This window comes from Lathamus discolor, chromosome 1, assembly GCF_037157495.1.
Source record: "Lathamus discolor isolate bLatDis1 chromosome 1, bLatDis1.hap1, whole genome shotgun sequence".
In the NCBI taxonomy this organism is placed as follows: domain Eukaryota; kingdom Metazoa; phylum Chordata; class Aves; order Psittaciformes; family Psittacidae; genus Lathamus; species Lathamus discolor.
Genome location: NC_088884.1, coordinates 105,540,294 through 105,556,197, shown reverse-complemented (window position 1 = coordinate 105,556,197; position 15,904 = coordinate 105,540,294). Strand labels below are relative to the sequence as shown.

The following is a 15,904-nucleotide window of genomic DNA, read 5'->3' as shown; positions in this document are numbered from 1 at the left end:
GAATTTACTGCATAAGAAAACAGCATTCCTGTATATTCAGCCATGCAAAGGATGAACTACTTCTATGTAAAATGACACACTGTCACATATCAGCTCTTAGGCAAGCACAAAGCAAAACAACACAGAGTGGAAGGTGGCAAGGAGTTACTTCAGCATTCACTGTGCAATTATTAATTCCTTTTGTTATCTCTGGACAACTTTCAAGTAATTTCTTTAAATGACAGTAACTTCAGCATGATAAAATGCACACTTCAGAAAGCTAGACAAAAAGCACATGCTGGGTGACAAATACCGTAACAACCAAGTGCTTAGTCTCCCTAGTGCAGTGTTCACCTGACAGTGGGGGTTCACCAAACAACGTTACAAACAGAAATTGTTCTGTGATACCAGACAGACCCTTTCCCCGAGTACAATTTTATCCTTCTGCACCAAACTAAGTAAGGTTATGAGCAACAGGGCTGTCCGAGCACTAGTATTACACCTTACTTTCCTCGGAGAACAAGCAACAAAGCTTGTTGCAGGATTTATCTTTTGTGGGTTTAATCATCTGGACATTTTCATTCACTGCAAACTAAAATAAAGCTAATTGGGATACTTCTTGTCATCTTTAATTTAAACAAATAAATAAATTGACCTCCTTTGTAATGTATTTTCTGGGGCAAAGTCAAACTTTTGTGTTGCTCTCCAAGGGAAATACTTGCAAAGGAGCACTGCATCCTGGGTATAAGGAGTAGGTTTTGGAATCCTCTAAGCAAATGTCACATGCTGAGGGTGGAAAAATGCACTCAGCTAAAATGAGGTAGAACAAGGAAATTTAGAATCAAAAAGATCAAACACCTTCCCCTGCTCTCAGCAAGTTGGATGCGTTAACATCAGCTTTGCCCATAGTGCACGGCATTAAATGTAGACTGTGGCTGTTTCGCAGAAGCTCCATGTACTAAAATGCATACAAACACAGGGAAAAAGGGGGGAAAAAAGGCAAAAACTGACATGGCACAAAGCCAGCAGCTCAATGCCTTGTTCTTCCTCCTGCAAAAGCTACCACAACCGTTATTTAGCCAAATCAGAGAGCAAAACTACATAGGGTCACGATCTTATTGAGTGCAAAGACACACAATTTCAACCACTCCCGAGTTTTTATAGGCAAAACTCTAGAAACCCAGCAAACTGCATTTCGTCCAGAACTTTAGGAAACAGTTGTAGGCCCTTAGGTCTGGAAGTTACAGCTTTAGAACAAGAAATGAAGGCTCACGTCTAATTAATTTCTATTCTTGTCAGAGATGGAGGAGATGGTAATTGCTTCTAAAGAAGTGTCAAATTCTCACTTGAACATAACGGCAAAATGCTGCAACTGTCTGCACCTCCAGTCACGTTGTTTCAGGTCACCAGGTGAAACAGTGGTTACGCTGACACTGTAACTAGTATGAGAAAGTCATGGACCCAAACCAAAAGCAATGAAAATTTTCACCTGCTTCTCTACCCACAGAAGCATCCTGCATTTGCAGCAACCTTGTTTCAGCTCACACAAAACCAGCAGCACCCACTGGACCAGGCGCCAGAGCAGCTACAAGTGCTGGGGAGGTGGAATTAGACTCTGTGACACTAGTATTTCTTTGGACGAGTGCACAGTAAGGAATTAAGAGCTAAGGCCAGTTGCAGTCAAGAACTTGGCTTCCCAGCTGTGGGGAAAGGTATGATACTACACACACAACATGAGTCCGTTTACAGGAATCTCCCTGAAAAACCTAAAACACAAACAGGACGGGGCAGTGTGAAAAGTTGTGACTGCGTTTTCTTAACTTCACATTTCCTTCTGTTCTCTAGAGAATCCCAGAGGCTCCCCAAAATAAACAGTCTGCATACATGTCCAAACCTACCAGCGTCAGATTGTTTAGGCTTATTTCAGACCATGAGCTGTTTGCAACTCCTCAGAGGCCAAGCTCACTGCTCCATATCAACAGAACTCACATGCCTCCACACCTCAGCACTGAATTTCTGCTCCTCTTTTTAACAACTGCAGATAAACCTCATGACGTGGCCTTTCCACATGCACCAAGCGTAACAGTTCCACAGCCATTACTCTTCCCCTACAACCCCACTGCTGACCTGTGAGAGGAGGAGAAGGTGGCACAGGACTTCATATCCAGTGAAGGGTCTGCTAAGTCCAACTCAAAGATTTCTAGAGATGCACTTGTACTGAAGGTTGCATCCAGCTGCTGAGCTGATGTACCTGCAAAGAAGTGTCCTTAGCAGTGAGAAAGCCACAACACACAGAAGAGTCACTGTAAAAGCAACGTAAGTAGAAGCATAAAAACATAATGCTTGCACAAAGACTCTGGGATGGGATCAGGTTTCTGTCTGTTAGACGTAGCTCTACGTAACTGTCCTCCCCACGGTTCCCCCTTTGCGGGTTTCTTCACCAATAGGAACAGGAAAAGCTTTGGGCAAGTGCCTCTCCCTCCCTGACACGCACAGAAAACGATCAGTTACAAACAATCAGCAAGTGACAACTAGCAATTAAGATTGCTGTCACCTTACTCTGGCAGATGGAAGAGCATGCTTGCTGTCACTTGCAGAACGCAAAACATGCTTTCATGCATGACACAACTGGATAACTCCACTAAAGGCACTGCACCATATACCCTCTTCCAGTCTTTAGGACACAAAATAACTCTTATAACTTTGAATCACGACTGCTTCATGGCAGCCCCCACATGTAGCCTACTAGCACATGCTTCCCAGAAACTCACCTGTGGCCAGGTAAATGGGGTGCTGCTGTGCAGGACTCCATGCCTGCATGGCAGTACGATCAATTTCCTTCAGCTTCATTTCACTGAAAAGTAAAGAGAACAAAGATAACGCTTAAATGGAGCATGGGGAGACTGCAGTGCCACAGATTCAGCAGCTGCATTAAGACACGGCAGAAGCTGCCAGGGTGCTCATTCTCCTAAGGATATCCCACAGACACCAAATCCATCCTCTCCAGAAGACGCTCAGGGAGAAGGGGAGCAATAATTCCCAATGGACACACAGAGGAAACCGATGGCTGCTGAACAGACTATAACACAGGAAAACCCGGGCAAAGCTTCTACTGCTCCGAAAAACCCTCTTCTAGCAGCATCAACACACACACGGGGCACCCTACAGCAGCTTTCAGCCTTAACCCATAAAACCTACCCGTCCTCCAGAAAACCCCTGCTGCCGAACACCCTCAGCAGCCAGCCTGATCTGAGGAAGAAAAACGGTTTAGCAGTCTCCACCGTCTCATTTCTGGGTCTTACTCCAACATTCAAGGGCTCCCCCTCGCCACGGAAGCACCGCGCGCGGCCAGCGCGCGCCGGCGCGCCGTTTCCTGACAGGAACAGAAGCGAAAAAGGTGGAAAACACGGGCTCCCCCCTCACCTCCACGGCCCCGGCGCTCACCCTCACCGGCCCCGGCCCCGGCCCGCTCCAACGTGGCAGCCGCGGCACCGCCTCTAGCCCGCCACCGGTTTCCGGGCGCGCCCCGCGCCTTCCGGGCGGCGGCGGCGAGCGGGACTCCACCTTCCCCTTACGCGGGAAGCGAGTGCGGCGGTCGGGGCGGGGATAGCGTTGGGAGTGCAGCCGCCGCCTTCCTCGGGCTCTCCTCCGGGTGTCTGGGGGCAGGAGCGGCGATCAGCCCTGGGAAAGAGGGAGACAGGCGTTAGGGGCGGCCGCCTCGCTCGCGTGTAGAGGAGCTGGCGGAAAGCGCCTGCAACGCGGGGCTCTGGTGCCGGCTGCCCTCAGCTCCATGGCAGTAATCACGGCGGTCATGATGTGAACAGCAGGGAGGCTCATCACCGGACAGGGCCAGGCCCACGAGCAAGGGGCTCTCCCGCCTTTCGGGGCGGGGAAGCGGAACTAACAGAGTTGAGTTCGCGGCCCGCCGGCTCGCACAGCCTCCGGGCGCAGCCCCGGACCCACCTCTCACGGCAACCGGAGCAGCACAGCTCCGCCGCCGCTCAGGGGGCGGCCGGGGCGCCAGGGGCGGGGGCTGCCCCCGCGCCACGGCGCGGCTGCAAAGGCCCCGCCGCCGGGCATGGTGCGGCCGCACGACGCTCCCCGGCCAGCGCCCAGCACCCCGCGGTGGGAGAGAGCGCTCTGTCCGCGCCCCGCTATATATGTATGGGCTGGAAGCGCCGCTCCCATTGGCTGCGAGGATCGCCGCTTACCACTGGCTGCTTCCTTCTCTATCGCTGCCACCGGTTGGCTCGGTTTTCTTCCCATTCACGCTGTCCGCTTACGTCAAAGCCAGGCGGAAGTGCAACACTGCTGTGGAGGGACCGGTGCCGGCGGCCGGGGGGGCTCGCAAGGCAATGCGGAAGGAAGAGGAGGAGGCGGCGGCGGAGAACGGGCGGCGGTAGCTGCCGAGCGGGCGCGGCCCGTGCCGTGCGGCCATGACACGGAGCTGCTCGGCGCTGGGCTGCACTGCCCGCGACAACGGGCGGAGCCGGGAGCGCGGCATCTCCTTCCACCAGTGAGTGCGGCCGCGGCCCGCGCCCCGCGCCGCCGCCCTCCGTCCGTGCCTCGCCTCCCTTTCTCCGTCTGTCGCAGGTTCCCGGTGGACGCCGCGCAGCGCCGCGAGTGGATCCGCGCCGTGAACCGCGTGGACCCGCAGAGCCGCCAGGCCTGGCGACCCGGCCCCGGCGCCATCCTCTGCTCGCGGCACTTCGCCGAAGCCGACTTCGAGCGCTACGGGCTGCGGCGGAAGCTGCGGCGGGGCGCCGTGCCCTCCCGCTTCCCGCAGCCGGTGCGTGTGGGGAACCAGCGGGCTCCCCTCTTCCCCTCTAAGCGGGGCCGCGGTGACCTCCCGTCTCCCTTCCCCGGTAGGAGCCGCTGCGCGCCGGCCGGAGGAGCAAGGCCCTCGTCCGAGCTCTGAAGCAGCCTCTCCCCAGCCCCACCGCGGGGGACCACAACTACAGCCTAAAAGGGCGGCAGGCGGGGAGCGGGGAGGCGCGGCCGCCGCTGGAAGGCTCGCAGCAGCAGCAGCTCCCGGCGGCCGGGAGGTGCCCCCGGCCCGGCGCGGCCAGAACGGTGCTGAGCGTCCTGTGGGGGCTGGTGGGAAGGCAGCAGCTTTCGGAGGAAACCGTGAGCTTGCTGCAGGCACAGTTTTCAGGTACCGCTGGGGGCGTTTGCTAAGGCAGAGTGCTGCAGGGCATGCACCCCTCGCCACAGTTTTGTGTTTTAACTTCATGATATTGGTGCCGTCCAAAAAGAAATTCCTGACTGTTAGACTTCTAGGTCCAGTGCCATAGCATAAAGGCTTTGAGATCTGCAGGTCAGGAATACAACAAATCCTGCAAGGAATTAAAATCTCCCTGAAAAATTACCTGAAGCTGGTTACGGTGCTCAGGTCAGACACGTAACCAAAGCTGTCACACCAAACCATGACACCATTCAGCTGGTGGATGACTCAAGAATAAAGTTTATTTAGCTAGAAAAACCTTGTCTTTTATGCTGTCTGGAAGTGAGCTCTGTTAACATTACTGATATAAAGTGAAGAAGCCATTTCAAATTACAGTCAACCATAAGAAAATGGCTTCTGTAATATCAGCTTCTAAGCAGCACCCACATAGACAGAGTCTTTACTCAAAACTGTGGGATGACACTAGATAGGAAAAGACGTGTTGGGGTCTTGGCCTTGACGTGGTAGGCCACACACTCTTCCTGGCCACTGCCCGTCCCTAGGAAGTGTTGAGGCACAGTGATAATACCGCTGAGCTATACACTTCACACCAAGCTTCAGGACTGACTGGTTCCAAAAGCCACCCTGTTGCCTTGTATTCTGCAGCATTTGTATTATGTATCCCTCCTAAGTTACCAGCTATTTATTTGCTTCACTAAAGCTGACTTTTTCTTTTTTAAGCAGATTTGCCTTGTGAGTTGCACAGCTGGAGGCAGATGGCCGAATACTCTCCAGAAATGAGGCAGTTTGCTTGTATTCTCCACCTCTACCATATTAAGGCTTACAATTATCTACGGAAGATTCTTCCTCTCCCTCATCCTTGCAGTCTGACAAAGCAAGTTTTTATTCATTCATTCTGAATGTACTTGCAGGTACTCCTGTAGAAATAGGTGTAATGGATCTGTCCTGAAGACGTTCAGCAGTAGTAGCTTTTCCCTGCTTTGTTTTAGTAACAGAAGCAGAGTGGGAAGCAAGGATCAAGAAATACTGATACTTCTCAACTTGGAGAGCTGCTCTGTGTCCATGCATGTGGGGCACAGCATGAGAATAACAATTTTAGAGTAAGTGTGGAGTTTGCTAAGTATTCCTAGGTGAGTATGGGTGTGAACAAAGTTATATTTTAGGGCCTCAGCTGCTGCAGAGTCTATATATGGTTTACTGTTCACTGGGGACGAAAGAGGAATACAAACAAGCACATATGCTTTACCACACTGGCACATGCTCTTGCCCGTGATGTGCAGTGTAGACTTGTGAGAAGGGAGAGGTGAGGCAAATAGTGAAGGAAGGGCAAATATTATGAGTAAGGTCATCTAAAAAGAAACCACAGGAGGCAGTGTTAAGTGAGCATCTGTATAGTACTCCACCAACAGCAGAAACTGAGCGAGGAGGCATGGGCAGGAATAAATGTCAGTAGAGGAAATCAAAACCAATGGAAATACATGGAAAGCTTTGGCACTCTTTTTCTGGAAGAGGGAGAAGTCAAGAAGGAAACATGGAAAAAGAGGAGGACCGCATAAAGCAATTAAGACTAGAGCTTTGGGTTTTTTCACCTTGTCCCACAAGGACTCTGGGAAGTTAGTGAATCTGGACAAGTGTCTGTTTCAAAGTTACAGAAGGGGGATACTTCTGTGTGACATAACTCAGTTGTGTAACCCACACAAGTAGTTATGTAGGCTCAGAATTTATTACTTTAAGTGCTGTCAGACCCATTTACCAGGAGTGAAGTTGTAACAACACACAAAACAAAAGCTGGAGAAACTCTTCCTGTACAGATTTTGAGTCTCAAACTCCTGTAGTGCGGTTGGTGGATGCTCATCAGGTACACTCATTGACCATACCTGCCTTGGGGTGTTTTGTGCAGCTTCCTACAAAGAATCTGCTTGAAGGAGTGGCAGAAGGGAGTGTATTGAGGAGAACAGCATTCCACATGGGCTGCTGAGGGTTTTACATCATCCAAACTGGATTACAATGTGCAGAGTGGAGAAAACCAGTTGGGAAGGAGAGCAGCCTGGTGTTGCTGGCCACCTGCATAGCCTGATTTGCAATTCTGTGTTTGTTTTAATTTTTCCTGATCTTTAATTGTCCTGACCTTCTATATATTTGAAAGGCAGGAAGCTGCTTTGATTTCCTTCATGGTCGGTACTTTTGCTTCCCACCACTAGGGTGTGAGAACAGAAACTCAGACTATGCATTAAGAAAGGCAGGGTTTGCTCTGCCCTAGTCCGCTCTACAGCTCCAGATGTCCTGTGTGGTAAAAGGTGGGGACTGTTGCTTCCCTTTTCTCAGATCACATCTTCTAATCACACCCTGCCCTTTTTTTCCAGTTGGCTGTCTACTAATAAGGCTGCTGCAGGCTTCAGCAACAACATTTTTCTCTGCCTTCAGGAAAAGGTGGAGAGAGGGGAACAGGACTACTGCTACTGTGCCCTGATGGTACAAGACATGTCCCTGCAGAAACAGCGGGAGTGGGACCCACAAACCCAGTGCCTGACAGGCTTTGTTGACTTGGGCGCAGGCATCCTTGATGCCGATGAAGCTCCGCTGGCCTCAGAAGCAATAATCCTCATGGCAGTTGGCACTTCAAGTCCTTGGGCAGCTCCACTTGGCTACTTCTTTGTGAACAGCACGACTGGCTACTTGCTTGCTCAGCTGCTTCGTCAGGCCATCAACAAACTGAACAACATTGGCGTCAGGGTGCTGGCTGTGACGTCAGGTGCCAGCGCTTGCGGTGCTCAGACTGCCAGAGCTCTAGGGATCAGGATGGATCCTGAAAGGATTCAGTGCACTTTCCAGCATCCACCTGGCTCTGCTCACAGCATCACATATTTCTTTGATGTTTGCCATGCCCTCCAGCTGATAAGGAATGCTCTGCAGTGCTTCCAGAAGATAGAGTGGCCTGGTGACACTGTGCGGTGGCAGCATGTGGTGGAACTTGCGGCTTTGCGGGAGCAGAGAATATTGGAGCTGTGCAGTTCCAAGTCAGGCAGATCTGGGAGTAAGGGGAGTTACCACTTGAAGGTCAACCTTGCTACTCAGTTGTTCAGCGAGGGTGTTGCTGATGCGCTGGAACACCTCCAGAAGCTGGGGCTGGCCTCATTCCAGAACTGCAGCGGTACTGTCAAGTTTGTGCGGTTGATGAGCCATCTGTGTGATGTATTTCATGGCAGAGGTCCCTATAGAATGGGACTCATGAGGCCTTTCCTAGTTGGAAATTACACCAAAATAACCCACCTCTTTAATGAGGCCAAGAGCTTCTTTATCACCTTCAAGGACTCTATGGGGAGACACATTATTAAGAGCAAACGGAAACTAGGATTTCTGAGTTTCTTGCTTAATGCTGAAAGCCTCAAGTGGCTTTACACCAACTATGTGTCTCCAGAAAGCACTTCTTCCCACCACCTCCTGACTTATGCCTTCAGCCTTGACCCCCTGGAGCTGTTTCTAAGGACTCTCCAGCAAGCCTGTGGCAATGGGAATCCCACATGCACTGTGTTCCAGGCTGCTTATCACAAACTGCTGGCTGGCTGCAACCTGGCACCAGGCTCACCACAGAGCAGTGGCTCAGGCAGTATGAGCTCCTGGGACTTAGCCCTGTCTCGCAGGAGAGATCTGACCCTTGGCAGCGTTCGGGCTCAGTATAACCCAGCTCATGGGAGGACACTGGCAACAGAGTACCCCTGTTGTGCAGGCCTTCTTTTGCATGGCTCTGCACTGAGTAATGCACTGACAGACCTATCCCTGCATGTACAGAGCATCACCTGCACTGCGGGCTTCATTGCTGAGCAATTAGCCTCTGACTTGCAATGTGAGGTTTGTGTTGCTTCCCTCTTTGAGTCAGATGAAAGCAGGCTAAGATGCAGGTCAGTACTCTACATAAAAAAGTTAGGTGGGGTGAGTCTGCCCTCAGCAAGTGTATACCATATAACAAGCATTTCAGAACAAGTCCTAAACTGGTATGGCAAAGTAGGAGACAGCAACAAAAACACCAAGCTATGGCACTTGTGCCTGGAGCAGAAAATCTTCCATGAGCTCCTGAGAGAAAGTCCCCTCTTCCCCGCTCTCACAAACCATTTATTTCATGGGGAGGTGTGCATCAACAATCATTACACAATTTTAGTAAAGGAAATAATACGATGTTATTTAAAGGTCAAAACAAACTATGCCAGACACCTGGAGTTGAAATACCGTTGTGGAAGGCACAAATTGAAGACAGAGAAGGGAAAATATTTGTTTCCCTCACTGGGTAGCTCTCAGTCAGGCCAAACCCACATGGGGTCATGAGTACCCAGTGCTGTTCCAAGGATGGCTGTCTGTTTCTGAGGTGAGGCTCAGTGATAGCCAGATCTAGGCAACACAAGCAAGTGATGAGGTGTCTTCTCATGATTTGGCTGGCAAAACTGGTGTTGATAAGCGTGATGTGTTTGGCCACTGCAAAGCACCTGATCAGAGTTTGACTGAGCAAGGCGAGGAAGCGCATCTGATCCTGCGTTCCATCTAGCAACCCTGCAAAGCAGCCACGTATTTTGCACGACTTATGTGGCAGGCCAGGATTAGCGATGGTTGCTCAAGATGCCTGGGGAAGGGGCAGGGGACACTGCAGAGTGTACACTAGAGGTGCTAGATAGCTTAGTGCTATGAATGCACTTGCCAGGAGAAGACTGATGAGTCTTCCACATGGCTGAGGAGAATCATGCATGCTGGCAGTTTGATTTCACCAAAGTAAGTGCTTTAAAAAAGCTGGAAGCAAGAAAGTGTGCAGAGCTTTTACTTAAAAAGGAAAATAAAACTGCACTCAAGTTGTACAGAAGCCTCCACTCCTACGTGTTTTGTCAAACAGCTAAACAAACTGGTTTAGTCTAGATCCCCTGGAAGGGGAAACTACAGTATCAAACTGCACCCCTGAAGCCCCATGTTTTACAAGCAAGGTAGTGGATACTGAGCAGAGGGGCTTTTGTTCATAAATGTGAGAGGGTAGCACCAAGGCTAGGCCCAGGCTATTGCACCCAGCAGTGCTGACACCCTCCTCTCTGGGCAGGAGCATATGGGTGTGCTGCAGCAGGGCAAGCATTTCAGGTCCCAGTTCATGGTCCCAGTTCATGGCCCCAGCTGTGTGAAATGGCCCCATCCTCCCAGAGCTGGTATGTCCCCTGCAGCCCAGGGCACAGATGCTGTTTCCTCTGATTACTTGAAACAGATTTGGTGGTGCGAGGCAGGATTGAAGTGTTCAGTTCATTTTTATGGCAAGGAAGCTGCCTTGGTATGCAGTGCTTTACCTGGAATAGCAAAGTTTGGCATAACTGCTGCTAGACTGCCATGCAGAACAGCAGTTGCAGCCATAGAGTTGGAAGGCAACTATTTCCTACAAAACTATGGCTGTTAAGTCACTTTTAAGCCACATGTTGGAATGAAAAAAGGTGATCCCTCCTGTCTCAGGACAGGAATAATATTCAAGGTGACATTCTGCCTACTAGGGACAAAATTGGCTATGGTCAATCTGGGTTCTTCCTCCTCCCCTAAGTCCTACTTACAGTGGGAGCAGAGCTGCTGCACTCAATTCCTCAGGCTCTGTTTTGAGATTAGCAGCACCCCAGAACTTTATGCAATCTCTTCTGAGAGTAGCAAACCAAAACCTCCAGAGTTCCATCCCCCACTAGTCCAATTACCTGTGCAAAAAGCCATGTTGAAGCTGTCACTGCCATGGACCCATTGCAGATACAAGAGACTCTAGGGAACTATTTCCTTCTCATTTATATGTGATTTTTAGGGCAACTGGCAACACTGCTGGAATCCCAGTGGCGGATTGGTTGCACACATATAATGCAACACTTGTACTGTTTACATGTCCAGCCGCAATATGAGCTGGGCCATCAGGAACATGCACTTCCTCACTGTGTGTTTGTTTCAGCTGGACACAAGCCTGCTGCCACTTTCTTTTTACATGGGGGAGCTTGTCTTGCTTAGTTCATGCTGAGCCTCCTCCTGAATGGGAAGGTCATCCACAAAGATGTGCATGAGCTTGTGGCCGCTAATGAAGGTGTGAACATGGGAGGTGTGCTGTGCACAGAGCTTCCCCACCTCTGAACTTCTGGGTTTTGTGCTGTGCTGCCCACCAGTGAACTAAGCTGGAGACTGTGCTGCAGTTGGGCTGACACCGAGCTCTGTGTGTCCCTGTGGCTGACCTGCCCATACCCATGACTGCCACAGTTCATGCATCCTTTTGTAACTCACTGAAATACTGATGACAGAGGTTTCCAACAGATGCTAAGGAACTTTTACAGGGCTTGGTAGGATGAAGTTTGAGCTAAACCATGCAATTAGAAGTGTGGCAGCTACCCAGTTAATCAAATATTCTAAAGGAAACTTGACAGTTGTATTAGGAACCCTGTACCAATTACCATTATTTCCCAGAAATACGTACCTGCTGTTGCCCTCCACAGATACTGCTGGCTGGACTTACACCACAAGAGCTGTCAAGTTTCAGTGGAGTCTTTCAGCATTCGTAACACCACAATTGCAATCAGGTGATTTTCTGCACTACTCCTTTTCCCCACAGTGTCTTTTGCACAGTGCTTTCTCTTCCCAGCAACTCCTTGCTCAGACATTCATCATCTCTGAAACACCCTCAATCTTGCTTCTACCATGCCCTCCATACAAACTTATCCCATGTCACTTTGAGCACCTCATTCCTTCTCTCAGTCTTCTAACTGCACCCTAAGGTAACAGAGAGCCTTCTCTCATGGCAGCTGGCGTAGAAGGGGGAAAATCTCAGTCCAGTAGCATTTGTTCCCTCAGCATCCTAACACTGCTCTTAAGACTCCCTCAGCATTGACTGTACACTGCCTTTGCCACACTGCTAGATTTTTTTTTTCTTTTAGCTGAACATGGAAATTGGCTGCACACAAATAAAACCACGTTTTACTTTGAGAAACAAACCACAAGCTCTCTTAGCTGACATGTGTTCCTTAATACAACGTAGTAATACTTGCAAGAGCTGCTCACAAATCTCTGCAAAAGACACAAAAGCCACAAGAAACCAGTACATTGTATCCTGCTAACAAGCAGGCTAAGGCTCTTCACAAAGCTCTGCCTCAAAATTTTGCCTGTGGTCCTCAATGAGCTCTTTGTAGCACCATGCTGTTTTCAAGGGCACTGCAGAATGGCCTAGGATGTCCTTCTGCTCTGTCTGAGCCTAGCTATTATGCAGCCAATGCACATAAAAAGCCCCACGCTTTCTCACTGAAGAGTTTAAAAGAAATGAAGAAACTATCACGTGGGCTCAACTACCTGGTGCTGGCTTGATACACACATTCTGGCCCTTCATGAACTGTGCCACCACGTGACATGAATTACTATGCATGACAATATGCCAGTAACCAAGGGTTTATCTCTGACAGGATTTGATCTCATACTGAAAATCCAGGCCAGTTCTCGCCTCAGCAACAGGCCTGGTGTTAACAACTGTCTTTTGACAGTTCAGTGAGAGTCATATCTGTGTACAATATTCAGTGCTGAAGGCAAGGAGTACAAAAAATTTGTATTTACAGAATAGTATAAAGGTTTATTTTTCTTTGTGATTTATTGGACTGTTTAATTTGTACAATATAGAAAAGTGTATTCTTTGAATAGGTCTAGTAAATATAAATTTAATTTGTCTACTTTCAGATGTAAACAGAACTAGAAAATGAACCCTTTGCCCCATTCCCAATTATTTTTTTATGTAACTGGATGACCCTGACTGTAACTCTTGTCCAGCAGTTTGATGCAAATGGCTAAGGAAGTACAAAACCCAATTCACACATTCTACACCAGGGAGAGGGAAGAGAGGAATCCAAGCTTAATATTTGAGAATGCTTGTTCAAATCAAAGTAGAAGAACTAGGAGCATTTGATTGCACCTTTAAAGTCTTTACAAGCAAAATATTCTCAAGCAATGCCATCATACATAATTACAACTGTCATCTAAATTTCACAAGTGTTTTTGCACACTGTATATAAATACACATCACAAAAGGTGCAATTTAGAGTAAGACATGGTATATATACAAAATTAACATGGACTGAAGTCTAAACAAAAGAAGGCATATTGCAATCTGTTTGGAAAATAACGTAAGTAGGTATTACTTTATTCACTTACACTAATTTACATTTATACAAATCTTACTGGACATACTATAGTAGGTCACTAGAAGTAAACTGAATATCCGCGCTATCTACATGTAAAGTTACTGCACTGATTTTTTAGTAAATCCAAGTCCTAATTATGAAAAAAATTATGTACACAAGAGGTGGAGTCCCTTTTCAGAGACTTGCTATTCATTTTAAGGGAAACATTAATAGCAGACAGGGCCCTTCAGACAGTGACTGGCAGGTCAAACCTTGTTTGCAAGGATAACACAATGGTCACTGCTGCTGGCCACCTCCCAGGCCCTTCAAGCCCCTGAGGCATTTTGAGGAGGCACCAGAGAAGGGTCAAACGCTTTTCTTCTCAGTGCACAGGACTGGGGTGAAGACAGGAGGGGAAGCATCCTCCCACCCTATTGCCATCATACATGTAGGCACTTAGCTCTGCTGCTGGTTTGCCTAACCCCTACCTTTCTCCAGCCTGGCTGTGCTAGAAAACCTGGAGAAAGAGCTCTGTTGCTTTTCTCTGTATTTACATTTTTACATGAGGAATACTAAATCTTTTTTGGAAAAACCTAAATAGTTCAGACTGCAGTGAGACAGGTAATAAAAATGCCTGTGATTAAAATATAGTTATAGACATCCACGGTAGGTAAATAATCTACTAGGTTAATTTTGCAAATGTGTTCTGCTACCAGAAACATGATCTGAGATTGCCTGTAACAAATACTGAAAAATATCCCCTGCCCTAAGTCTATACACAGCTATAGTTTATTGCCCCTGCCCCCCCCCCCCCAGCCCCCAGCTTTGTGTAAAAGGATTTGTGTATCTGTTTTGAAAGCAAACCTGATTTTGTGCTAGCATCCTCTCTGATCATGGCTCTCAGTCATTCTAAACAACACTTAAATAACCCTTATGCCAACTAAGCTGACAACATACAGAGAAGCAGCACCCTGAAGACCTGCAACCAGGCTGAACCTACCTCTGTTTGCAAATCAGTTTGGATGCAGATTGTCTCAAGTCCTCATTAGCACAACTGTGGTTCCAACACCTCCCATGACCTCAACTTCTTAGGCTTAAATGCTTTCCAGGGTTACAGCTTGATCCTCAAAAACACAACAGTCAGCACAGCCCTATCTCCAGTGAGGGATTAGGCTGTCGCAGACTTCTGAAAAACCAAGTAAACACCTAAGAAATAGCATCCGTTGGCTGCATGCTTAGGTAACACTGTACACTGAGCAGATACCTGGCACTGTGGTGTGGCTGCCCTTCCTTCTGAGAACAGACCACTGTCTTAGCCTTCAAGTTCCAGCTTAACCAACATGAGCTCTCAGCCACATTGCTATCAAAAAATTCCCATTAATTAGCCTCTAAACTCCTTGGGCCCCACTCCAGCAAGATTCCCCACCACTTGCCCAACACTAAATATGCAACCCACCCCTCTGTATTACTGCCTGTGTATTTCACAGTGCTCCATGCGCTAATGGAACGTGCTGTGTCAGGTCCCAAATACAAGTACTACCTTCTATTTAGATGCTTTTACACACTTCCTTTCAGAATTATCTTGGATACAGTGGTACCTCCTTATTATGGGCCTGTTGCCAAAAGCATCACCTATCTGTTGACATCACCTGCGTCTTCCTGTATGCACAAAGTAATGCAACTCCATACACTGTAATAATATATAATAATTTATGTATGCCCTTCAGGTAATTATTCTGGGGGAAAGAGGAGAAAACATCTAATTTTTAAGAAACCCAAGGTAAAAGCTGTACACCAGGAAGAAAATTGACCATTAAGCATTGTCTTTAGTAGAAGAGGATTTAGCTAAGATTTAAAAGGCTCTACATATTGTTATAAAAAGATTTGCATGTTTCGATATTATGCAGGTCAATTTACAATAAGCACCAAATTAACAAATATTAAATCCTCTATGCCAAACCAAAGTGTCCCTGTGCCTTAAGTGTTCTGTTCAGTCCACTTCATTGTGGCTCATGTGCATGAGTCAGCAGTTCATGGCACAGGGGTCACTTTTGGACTTTCCTGCAGAGTTAATAACTCTCATCAAACAGCGTCCAAACTCCTCCAGGATCATGCGCTCTGCTGCAGCTTTTGACTTGCCTGTCTTCTCTGCTTGCTCTGCCTGTGCAAGAAGGCATTCACAGGTTGCATCAGCTACCTCCTTGGTTACAAACGTGAAGGGCAACCTGAAACAAAAGAAAGATCCAGTCACTCTCAGCAAAAACACACAATGCCTAACTCCAGGGCTAGGTAACATTTTAGTACAAGGACTGAGTGAATAAACCACAGTTACAGCCAAATGGCGGGCCATTGAGCTTTGCTGCCTGCCTCCATGGATGTACATTTTGAAACAGAAATGCCCAAGTACATAGAATTCTCCAGCTTTTACTATAAGGGCAACTCAAGGATTACATCTTCTCAGTAGATGGGACACTTGTACTTCATACTTTCTGTGAGCCCATGGGCAACCATGAAAAGATTAGCTTAGTTATGTGCTTGAACACAGGTAAGCTTGGCATACCATAAGTTCCATAGAAAGCACAGTTTTGTGAACAAAAAG

At 48.1% G+C, this 15,904-nt stretch overlaps 3 protein-coding genes across 30 annotated transcripts in view; 1 reads left to right on the top strand and 2 right to left on the bottom strand.

Moving 5' to 3' along the window:
• Positions 1–3,441, bottom strand: part of SEC31A (SEC31 homolog A, COPII coat complex component) — a 42,944-nt gene extending 39,503 nt beyond the window's left edge. For 17 of the 19 annotated variants that reach the window (XM_065689277.1, XM_065689304.1, XM_065689320.1 and 14 more), the window contains exons 1-3: positions 3,403–3,441; positions 2,751–2,833; positions 2,107–2,230 (exon numbers count right to left, since the gene is read on the bottom strand). In XM_065689277.1, the coding sequence (XP_065545349.1) occupies positions 2,107–2,230; positions 2,751–2,829 (203 nt within the window). In that variant the 5' untranslated portion in view covers positions 2,830–2,833; positions 3,403–3,441. Of the gene's footprint in view, positions 1–2,106; positions 2,231–2,750; positions 2,834–3,177; positions 3,284–3,402 lie in introns of those variants that run through there. The other 2 variants (XM_065689294.1, XM_065689286.1) reach the window with 2 other exon arrangements.
• An 815-nt stretch (positions 3,442–4,256) lies between these two features.
• Positions 4,257–12,777, top strand: THAP9 (THAP domain containing 9). 4 transcript variants are annotated; one of them, XM_065689176.1, is made up of 6 exons: positions 4,257–4,495; positions 4,573–4,768; positions 4,849–5,134; positions 5,885–6,038; positions 6,154–6,264; positions 7,589–7,731. In XM_065689176.1, the coding sequence occupies exons 1-6, from the start codon at positions 4,416–4,418 to the stop codon at positions 7,632–7,634; spliced, it is 873 nt and encodes a 290-aa protein (XP_065545248.1). In that variant the 5' UTR covers positions 4,257–4,415; the 3' UTR covers positions 7,635–7,731. The 4 variants fall into 4 exon arrangements, with proteins under 4 accessions (XP_065545248.1, XP_065545232.1, XP_065545223.1 ...); XM_065689160.1 differs by having other exon boundaries at positions 4,264–4,495; positions 5,888–6,038; positions 7,528–12,777; XM_065689151.1 differs by having other exon boundaries at positions 4,264–4,495; positions 7,528–12,777.
• A 321-nt stretch (positions 12,778–13,098) lies between these two features.
• The window catches only part of LIN54 (lin-54 DREAM MuvB core complex component), a 41,219-nt gene continuing 38,413 nt past the window's right edge, over positions 13,099–15,904 (bottom strand). For all 7 annotated transcript variants that reach the window (XM_065689243.1, XM_065689190.1, XM_065689237.1 and 4 more), the window contains one exon: positions 13,099–15,530. In XM_065689243.1, the coding sequence (XP_065545315.1) occupies positions 15,329–15,530 (202 nt within the window). In that variant the 3' untranslated portion in view covers positions 13,099–15,328. The remainder of the gene's footprint in view (positions 15,531–15,904) is intronic.